The sequence below is a fragment of the Cololabis saira genome, chromosome 21 (genome assembly GCF_033807715.1).
Source record: "Cololabis saira isolate AMF1-May2022 chromosome 21, fColSai1.1, whole genome shotgun sequence".
NCBI classification, from domain to species: domain Eukaryota; kingdom Metazoa; phylum Chordata; class Actinopteri; order Beloniformes; family Belonidae; genus Cololabis; species Cololabis saira.
The window spans coordinates 11,153,961-11,164,487 of record NC_084607.1 but is presented as its reverse complement, the minus strand read 5'-3'; the positions used below and the strand labels follow the sequence as shown (position 1 = coordinate 11,164,487).

At 41.5% G+C, this 10,527-nt stretch overlaps 1 protein-coding gene across 1 annotated transcript in view; it reads right to left on the bottom strand.

The window, feature by feature from the left end:
* Nucleotides 1–328: 328 nt before the first annotated feature.
* The window catches only part of rnd2 (Rho family GTPase 2), a 34,573-nt gene continuing 24,374 nt past the window's right edge, over nt 329–10,527 (bottom strand). The window contains exons 3-5 of the mRNA XM_061711956.1: nt 8,662–8,771; nt 5,372–5,506; nt 329–1,416 (exon numbers count right to left, since the gene is read on the bottom strand). Coding sequence (XP_061567940.1) covers nt 1,147–1,416; nt 5,372–5,506; nt 8,662–8,771 — 515 coding nt within the window. The 3' untranslated portion in view covers nt 329–1,146. The remainder of the gene's footprint in view (nt 1,417–5,371; nt 5,507–8,661; nt 8,772–10,527) is intronic.

Genomic DNA, 10,527 nt, shown 5'->3' with positions numbered 1-10,527 from the left:
TTCTTCGTCCACCTTTGGATGAAGCTTGTTGACGGGTGACGTCAGAAGAGATGTAGTGCAGTTTGATTTTGTTTTTGCCAGCTGAGAGACGTCTGCAGAGACTTTTCACTCTTCATGTTGTTGGAGTTGGATGGAAACATGAAGGTGCAGAGAACAGGATTAAATGAATTGGACAATTTGAATTTACAGATAACATTTTTTGAAGGCTGGTGGGATGAAGCAAAAAGAAAACTAATTTGCTACAACATTCTGAGCATAATGAGGCAGGTGGTTTCGTCTCTGCTGACTTGAATTTGTAAAGAAAAAGAAAAAAAAAAGGAAAGTAGTCTTTTTCTTAGTGCATTCAAGCTGTTGCTTTATTTTGAAGTCAAGAGAAAGTACAACAAAATAGCCCTAACATTTTACCACGTTAAATTTCACAAAGAAACATCATTAATCTTAATAAATCAAACCGACATAATTGGAGTTGATAAGGAAAACTACTGTTAAATGGGCAAAGAAAAATGATCTTTTGCTAAAATGCACTTGTGGTAGCGATGCTCACAATCACCATGGCGACATTTCAGTCAGTCGGTCTCATTTTATGTCCAACTCCAAATGTCTCATCATTCAGCTGGTAACTAGGATTCCTGTCCAGCACGCAGGTACAGCATATCAATTCAAATATGGCAACAGGAAGGACCTTCGGGCAACTTAATGAGCAGTCCTCGCGTCTGCTGAGCAGCGCCGTCTTTGAAAACAAAGACATCCTGCATCAACATGGCGCTCTCCGCAGGCGCGCTCGCCACTGCTGCGTCGCTGCGCCATCCTCCTTCAGGAAATTAATTCCACTTTAATTCTCGGAACTAGATGGCACTTCCACGGTCGCAGCTTCCACGTGTCCGGAGGCTGAGTCCAATTTCCCATCGTCTCAAGATGAGGAAAAAATATGTAAACAGCTTATAAAATATGCGCACACGCAACAAAAAGAAGTTTAAAAAGCAATTATTTCCACAGTTTCTCAGCTCTCACATTTCAGCAGTGCAAAAAAAAGGAGAAAAGAACATATGGCAAAAAAAACAACCTAAATAATAAATAGAATTCCTCCTTTATATATTTCTATTTTATATATGTACATATATACCGCATGTTTGGGAGAGTGGGCCACTACATGAGTACGCAGCTCTTGGCCCGGTCCTTCCTCATGGCCGGGGCTTGATCAGTTTGCTCAGTCCGACCCGGCAGAGGCGGCAGGGGCAGCTGCGACACCCGCTTCAGGCCTCTGCGGGACGCGCTGCGTTTTAGCTGCGGCTTGTGTGGCCGCCGCACCGACGCCAGGGTGGTGATGTGGAACACGTCCCGGACGCTGTTCTCAGACACCTTGGAGCTGCACTCCACGTAGGCCACCGCCCCCATCTGCCGGGCTATCGTGCTTCCCTGGAACACGGAGACAGGCAGGAAGTGCAGTTTAGCAGAGATGTCAAAAGTATTCACATTCATTACTCAGGTAGAAGTATAGATACTAGAGTTTAAAAATACTCCTGTAGAAGTTGAAGTATCAACTAAAGTTTTTTACTCAAGTAAAAGTATAAAAGTACTGGTTTCAAAACTACCTAAAGTATAAAAGTAAAAGTAATGTAAGGAAAAAAGCCATTAAAGGAGCATGAGGCTCCTTTTAAGAAATGAGACTCTCTAGCGCCACCCTTCGTCACGGTGGCCGCCGGTGGTACTGCAGCCAACAGTGAAGCCGGCACGGGAGAACGGGGAGAACGTGCATGCAGCGTCATGTGACGTCACATCCGCAGGACAGCGCGGGAAATTCGGCCTCCGAATTGCAGCACATTTTGCAGCACACAGCCTGTTCAAGGCAACGGAGAGATACACTAGAGGAAACATTCTTTTGATTTGGAACATTTCATCTGACATTATTACTAGAAAACTTAAAACGTATACGCATTTTTTTTCATAAATCCTGCCTCAATCCTGCCTCATGCTCCTTTAAGGACAAAAGCCATTGAAAATGAATGCATCTTAGTATAATGCAAATATATTAAAGAACCATATATGTGTACTATTGAGCATTAACATGTGTTTCAGAGAGCAGATGCGTACAAACCAATAGGGTGTCGGAATGGTATTATGTTTATACTTCTCATCCAACCACAACCAAATTCACTATCCAGATGGAGCAATTTAACTGGATAGTTTTTTTTTTTAAAGGCCGAAATGAAATAGAGTAACGAGGCTGTTTTTAAAATGTAAGGAGTAAAAAGTACAGATAATTGCGTGAAAATGTAAGGAGTAAAAGTAAAAAGTCGTCTGAAAAATAATTACTCCAGTGAAGTATAGATAACCAAAATTTCTACTTAAGTAAGGTAACGAAGTATTTGTACTTCGTTACTTGACACCTCTGCCGTTTAGTGCAAAGGCTCGTCCAGATGCGAGATTCCTTAACATTGACAATCAAACCTTGCCTCACATGACTTCAGCGCACTGTTATGACCTAAACTTTAAACACTCTAAGTGACCTTGAACAAGAGGCAGCAGTTCTCAGAAAAAGATGTTGATCTAACCAAAGAAGGTCAATGATTTGCACATCTGGGGAGAAATGAAGCTCCTCTAACTGAGGGGTGAATATTGGAGAGGCTGAATTCTCAGTCTGTAGAAAAAGAGAGGAATAAGACGAGCACAGAGCCCACCAAGCCAATGTTGACACACTCCTTACAGCTACTTGGAGAGGAGCTCTTCCAGCTCTAGAGCTTCCCCCGAGTAAAGCAACATTATACTCTGATAATTAAGACCATAAAGTGTTTGCTTATGATCAAATCATGAAAATGTGATATTAAAATCCCTGGGCCTTTCTTCTCATTAAGCCAGACTGTGTACTTCTCTTCTTTCATGATGATCTTTTAATTCACACAGAGTAAGCACATGCAAAGCTTGCAACAGCGGCGCGCTAGCTGTCCTATGACCCTGAAATCGCACGCTCGCCAACACAGGCAGAGCTTTCAATTCCCCGGCGGACGTAGTTTGATTTCTATCACGGATGTGCACTGAGGCGCATGTAAGGAGCGGCGGAGCCCTCATTAAGTGGAACAGCAGCTTTAGATGCTGCAGCCGTGGCTGGAGGGGGGCTGAGGTAAAGACTGCGGTGGCGAGCGAAGAAGCTTGATCGAATCTCGGCCAGATTAGTGCGGAAATGTCTGGAGTTCACCCGGTGGTCATTCTCACCGGCAACTCTGCAGCTCTGCAGGAATTCAATTTGAGATCAACAACAGGATAACAACGAGGGGTATTGGATTAGTTGGGAACAGATTCAGCATTTGCTGTTTGAATCTTTGATTTTCTGGGTCCGCTGCCTCGTAATGAAGTGTAGACTGGAAAGGAGCAGAGCAACTAGACGGTGTAGACCTGGTTGTGAGTGGATTCACCTGTGGTTTACCACACTTTTTCACACTATTGATATTCTGGCATGGGTGCAGATCCCGGGGGGGACGGGGGGGACATGTCCCCCCCAATTTCTGAAAAACATGAATTGCCCCCCCCCCAATAAAAATACCCTAAATTATTCAAAATTGAACAAATGTATTTTCAGACTTAAAAGGTTGAATATGTAGAATATTTATTAAAAATATATTTCTAAAAAAATACTGGTCAGATTGATGATAATCAGGGCAACATGGGTACATTTTGTTGATAATTGTCATGATTTTGTTGTCTCTTCAATGAATGAATATGCATTTATTGTCAAGTTGTATTATCCATGAGTTGTCTAGATACAGATAAGAAGATTTATACAGACAAGAAGAGTTAGCCTATTAAGATACAGGATCTCTTCTTCCAGGGAGTCCTGGAAAATGACAGATGAAAACGAACATGGACATTTATGTAAATAAATTTGATGTTGGGTCAACTTGTGCTGTGTTTATTGTGCTCTTAGCAATGGGTCCTTTTTTTTAGAACTGTTTACCACCATAACTGTGTTAAAACATGATCAGTTAGTTTAAACAACTTGTTTAGGGCTCCATATTTCATCCATATATCAATTGATCGTGCATAAAGTAGTCCCATAGGATAAAAGGAAGATGGTGAGAAGAATTTGAGATGAGTAGATCATCTCTACACTAGCCTACATGCCCAAAACCCTTAAAATTATGATTTACGAATATAACAGTTAAGTAAGCAGTGACACACACTGTTGGCTGTTTAGGACAAATAAACAAGAAAGGTAAGCACAATAAATGATTCCCTTTGCAGTATTTTTTGGCGAGCCTTTATCAATTTATGGCATGGTATGAGTTGCATATTGGCAAAAAATTAAAAATTAAAATCACGTTGGTGTCCCCCCCAATCCTGACATCGGATCTGCACCCTTGTATTCTGGTAATGGCATGCATTTAGCCATAAGGGCGGGGTTCCATCTTATGGGGTAATAAAAAAGCTCTTTCATTTATTTGTATGTCCAACACAGGAGAGCATAAAAAAATCATCCCTATCTCAGAAGTCACAGTGGCTTGCGATAACAGGGCTCATTCATTTGTCAATGTCCCTTTTCTATTCATCCTGCATGTTGAAAATTCCCCAAATCTGTATGAATATTTCATTTGGGGGGGAAGAGGGGCATCACTAGACATAAAAACCATTAGGTTTCCTTTTACTCGGCATAAGTAATGGATGTACTGACACATTTTATCGTCTTGTGTAATCTCCTTGAAATTATTATTTGTTTTTGTTCATTTGGTTTGTTATTTAGTCTTTTAATTTTTTTTTTTAATTTTTTGTTTGTTTCCTAATTATTAAATTGTATTTTTTATACATCCAATCATTTTTCTTTTGTGTAAATTTTTTGTAATTTTCCTTTAATTTCTATAATTTATAGATTTCTAACTGCTCATTTGTATATTTTGTTTTTATAAGTATGATATTAAATTTTATGTTAACTATAGGTGGATGCACCTGATAAGCTCTTTGAGTTTTCGCCTCTTCCTGCACTTTAAATTTGTAAAGTTGGTACTTTTATTTGTGTAATGTTTAACTGTGCAAATAAATAAATCTAAAAAATCTAAAATCTACTCAGCACCATTGGCCATTAACAACCTTGTCAGCAGCTTCCGACCAAAACAATGACGACGGGTCTCATGATGGTCATGTGATAGTTGATGAAGTCTCCTCTCATACTCCTTCCCTGTGGAATCTAAAACGTAAGCAATGTCACTACTGACATGGGGGCGTTTCATCACTGGATTGTTATTTGTATTCTTTTCTGCATCCGTTGCTGCCTTTGATTCAGTCTTTCACTCCAAAGCATCTCGTCCCTGGGAGGAGAATCTCACTCTCTCCGTATTTCTAACACCTCTTTCACCTCAGATATCCATCTGCTGCTTGTTCTCACCTGCTCATGGGTGACAGGGATCAGGCGTTGCTTGGAGAGCTCCCTCAGGGTGTTGACGTCTGTCCTCATGTCCAGCTTGCAGCCCACCAACACCACTTTGGCGTTAGGACAGAATTCCTGCGTCTCTCCTTGCCACTGTGGGGGACATTAGTCAACAGATAAACATAAAAGTCAGTCGCTGCTGTGGCATCATTAAGCCTTTTTGTCTCATCCGACACTGGATACCTGAGTTTGGGGGGAGATTAATGTCCCCTTTGTGAAACACACTGCTTCAGCTGAGGAACTCCAGGGAAGGAAGATTTATAGTCGAATGCAGAATTTTCATTCCCTAGAATACTGAAGTGCCTCGAGTTATGACTAACCCAACTCCAAAAACAAAACAGGAGGGCTGTTTTATACAACATTGAGTTTTATTTTGTTTTATCCTAGAATTATAAAAAGGGAAGAGAGACCCATGAACTGGGCATTTATAGGACAAGTGTTTGTTTACAGTCTTTGTAGAGTTTAAACATAAAATAAATGTAGGAAGTCAAAGTGAAGTGTAGACCAAGAGAAGTTTGAGAGTGAAATCCTTGCAAGTCAAAACCTAAACTTGATGGAAAACGACCTTAAAGAGGATTTAGCAGATCATTAAGCAGTAATGACTTGTTTTACTCTGTTAAATTCACCTTACAAAATGTTCAAATACGCATCGAAACACGCCTGGTGAATAATGGAGGTCCTGTGGACTGATGAAGTTCAAATAGAAATTATATCGAATGTTAAAACCAATTTTCTGTTTAGGGATAAAATCATGCAGAGCTTTTATATTAAATACCAGCAAATTCTGGAAGCCGATGTGACATCACTATCCTAAACACACCTCAAAGTCCACAGTAAACTACCTGAAGAGATGCATAATGAAGGTCTTGCATAAAAATCAACACAAATCTGTCTGAGAACCTGCATGCAGAGCAACTACATCAGTGTAAACACTGGTATCAAAAGTCCTGAGAACTAATGCGTCCGTCATGTCAATTCCTTCATATTTTTGAGTAGCAAGCAACTTCTTTCAGCTTTACCTTTTAGGGGTCACCACAGTGCATCAGTGTATTCTGAATATTGATATTGATTCAGCGTAGATTTGACGTTGGATGCCCTTCCTGTCACAAGCTATCCTTTCATTCAGGCTGTGACAACTAGGGGCCCTATGGTTGCCGGGTTTATACATGGCGTTCAGGACACGTCGGCAGTTTGGGTCAATCTGCAGTCAGCTGGTAACAAGGTTTTTTTTTAATTTTTTTTAATTTTATATTAAAAGTTTTGGAATAAAAAGAACACATTTACATTGATTATCATCAAATAAGTCAAGACCAAAGTAAACGGGCATAAGTCACATTAAATAAAAGATGAAAAATGGGTCCAATCAAAAAAAATATACATTCAATTTTACATTTTACACTTGTACATCTCTTTGAATGCTTTTAATCTCTGTTCTCATCTCTCTGAGAATTGAACGATATTAATCAAAAATTTTAAGTTGATAAACATAAAACTAAAATTTCTGCAGATTCCTTTCTGATCATTTAAGCAATTTTTCAAGCAACCATGAAGACTGATTTGGCATTTCTATTTCAAAATAATATGAATTAAGAGACGTGGTCAGCTGCTGCTGGGTGAAGGGCTCGGGCTTCAGCCGTCACCGTTCACTGCAATTAACTGGCAATTTTCTCCAGTATATTAGTTTACTCAGTACATTATCAGAAAACGTTAAGATAACCATAATTAACTCTTCTGAACCCTTCTCAAAAGCAAGCAAAACCAAATGAATTGCTGTCAGCAACTAAAAGTTGCAGGAAGTTTGCATTTTTAGTGTTTCAGTGCTCAACTGGGTTAATGCATGCCACCTTAGCGTTGGTTTCTGCAGTACCTGACAGATCTCAGGCTTTCTAAAAGACAGTCTCCGTCAAACACACCTATTTCAGGTTCTGCTCAGCCTTCCAGAGCCTTCCAGGGATTAAATGAACCAACAGCCTCTCTTCCCTGCGCCACAAATACACAGCAGCACCGAGATGTTCCTCATGCCGTGTGCAGAACGTCCGGGTGTCCATTCACCCTTCACGCTTAACACAACCTTTAACCTTTCGAGCCCCATCCCCATTCTGCCGATGACATTCAGTGAAAAGCTTTGATTGTTTAACCCCGTCTCCTCCCCCAGCTGTCATCTAGCAACCTCTGAGACCTCCTCGTTCCCGGGGGTCAAGAGTCTAATTTGGGATGGGGATTGTGCAACAGGTTTTCCATGTGCCCCCGGGTTTCAGGGATTACCAGGATGACAACTTGGGGCCAGGGGTCATGGCAACCCCCCGCCAAGTAATTCATGGGAAAAGCTAAACCCGGACGCCTTGATGACAGAGGCCACTGATGCTTGTGAGATATATGTGCGTCAAATAAAAAGAACTTAAAAAAAAATAAATAGGTGTCTGGTTTGAGCTACTAAAACTTCAAGGGCATGTTAGCAGCTCCCTTCAGACAACTAAACTGTAAACACGTAAGCAACCAGCCGTGGGAACCGTCTCTGCCCACAAGGGGTGCAGTTCAAAGGCAAAAACTCACACGGCTTCACAATGAGAGACCAGTAAAAAGGCAAACGGCTGATTACCGCGCTGCACATGCATGCAAACAAACCCATTTAGCCGTGTATTTGCATATCAGTTTTTTCACTACATGTGTTCACACAGTCTCTCACTGGATTAAAAACCACGTCACAGACCACACTCTGAAACTCTGCCCAGCTCATTTAACCACTTTCAACCCCAGAATTACACCTTCTTGACAATTACCCATTTTAACAGTTGCCATCTGGTCAACAACTGAGTTTAAAACTCAGAGTTTAAGTCATAAAAGCCTCCAGAAAGTTCATTGTAGTTCCAGGCTCTGCAAACTGCTACTCTTGATAGCGTCGGCTAATTTATGCATCCGATATTCCTCTTGAACCCTCCCGGCTGCAGAGCCTCTCCTCTCACTCGCTGCACTGACCTTCCATTTCTCGCAGGGACGCGGGTCAAGTACCCATGGACGTTTTGATGAAATGAAAGGAACGGGAGGCGTCGGCCTCTGCGCTGATTTGCTCTATTGTTGAGCCGTGAAAAGCTGCTGGCACAGACATCTGAGATGCTGATCGGCATGAAACAGAGTTGTTTCCTGGTTGCTTTTTCCTGCATTGCAGCAGATATTAAAATGCTGATGTAAAAAGTGTTGAGGAGTGATAAAATGGAATGAAAAAAAAAAAAAATAATAATAATTCTGACCTTTTTTATGACGCTGTCCAAAGTCTCGGGGCGGCTGATGTCGAAACAGATGAGAACGGCATCTGAATCGGGATACGCCAGTGGCCTCACGTTGTCGTAATAAGAAGAACCTGTGGATACACAACAACATATGGCATAAGGTCACGGCGTGTTCTGAGGGATTCCTGTAAGTACTTGTTTATAACCACATTTAACCCCACGAGGGTTTTCATCCCTGCCATCTGGCTCGTCCTGTCAGTCAGAAACCCACTCCCTTGGAAGGTGATCTGGAGGTCATCAATACATGCGTGGCACATTAAAGCAGGCGCGGTGGCACACACTCAGACAAGCTGCAGCTTGACCGCACTCTCCAGATGCAAATGAGTCTTAATCTTCACAGCACGCATATTTGTGCATCGTTTTCTCTTGGGCTTCCACACAATAGTGACCTCTCTTTATCGCAGGGCTTCATGAGGAATGTCGAGGGGTTGTTCAGAGTGGCCCGCACACAAAAGTGAGTTATAGAGGGTTGGGGAGTCGAGGACTTTTGCACGTAATCCATACTAATCTGGGAACAGCAGTGGGTGCCAGCAGAAAGGCCGGAGTAGAGGTTGAACACCTTTTTTTCTCATGACTCATCCCTCTTTTAGCCTTTTGTAGATGATCCTTGTTTTTACAAGCGAGTTCAGAACTGTTAATACTTTAAATCAAGTAATACAGTGGCTATTTGAGATCGGCATGCATGCACATACCCCCGCACGCACACTCGCACTTATTTCTGTACCTTGATCAAATTTGACGTCAGAGTTGCGCCTCTGTACTTAGTTAAATAGCTCCTGCTCTCTTGCAGCTCTCATTAAGAGGCTTGTAAAAATATCTGGGCTCTCAGGGATATGTGGCTGCGGTGCGTGCGGGTGTGGACCTGGTCCCCATGCCTGCATAAACCCAGTCATTCGGTGACATGTTTCCACATCAGAAGGAATTTGGAGAACTCTTTGAATGACTTGACACTTTAGTATGCAAAACACATCTCCTCTTACATTTAATTCCTCAAGGTCATTGATCTACATTTGGTACACAAGTCTTTGCAGCAGACCTGACACGGTAAACAGCTTGTCAAAGAGCTGCATGCCTTTGTCTGCCATGGCAAATGGAGTCCGCACAATGGAGCTACAGCGTGTTGACGCATCACTGTGTTCTTCACGTTGGTGATGGAATGAGATGATGACAATAGCTGCACGCGGTCTGCATCCCCCATCATTCATCTCGCTGTCCCGTGATGACCCGCTTCCCCGTCGAGAGCAGCGCAACAGGCTGCCTGCCACCACAACGCAGCAAGTACAATAAACAATTGTTCCTTTTGTGCAACCAAGTGAGAGGAACAGTTTGGTTTTCACTCTGTTTCTCACCAAAATGCACCAACATTATTCTGCCCCCCCCCCCAAAAAAAAAATGCCATCATATCATCAGCACCAGCAAAACTCACTTAATCTATATTACTTGCACAGCTAGAGGTTTTGCAATAATGTTGTTTTAACACTCAATATGATGATATTTTTATAATATTCAATAACAAAACACAAAAACAGATTAATTGGCATAAATGATTCATGTCTAGCAGCACTGGAAATTAACAATCTTTGATTTAATTTAATTAGAAAACCGATTTCACCACAGCTTTGAGTGGTTATATCTGGTTAAATTCATTATAAAACACTGTATAATGACAACAACCTTATCGCCCTTATAAAATAGTGATAAAGCCACCTTAATTGCCCATAATTTTAATTTAAATACAGGTTCTCTCAGCTGCACGGTAACAATTCAGTCTTAATCTGATGTAACTTTCATATACACTGGATTAAACCTGTTTCGTATTGCTGAGAG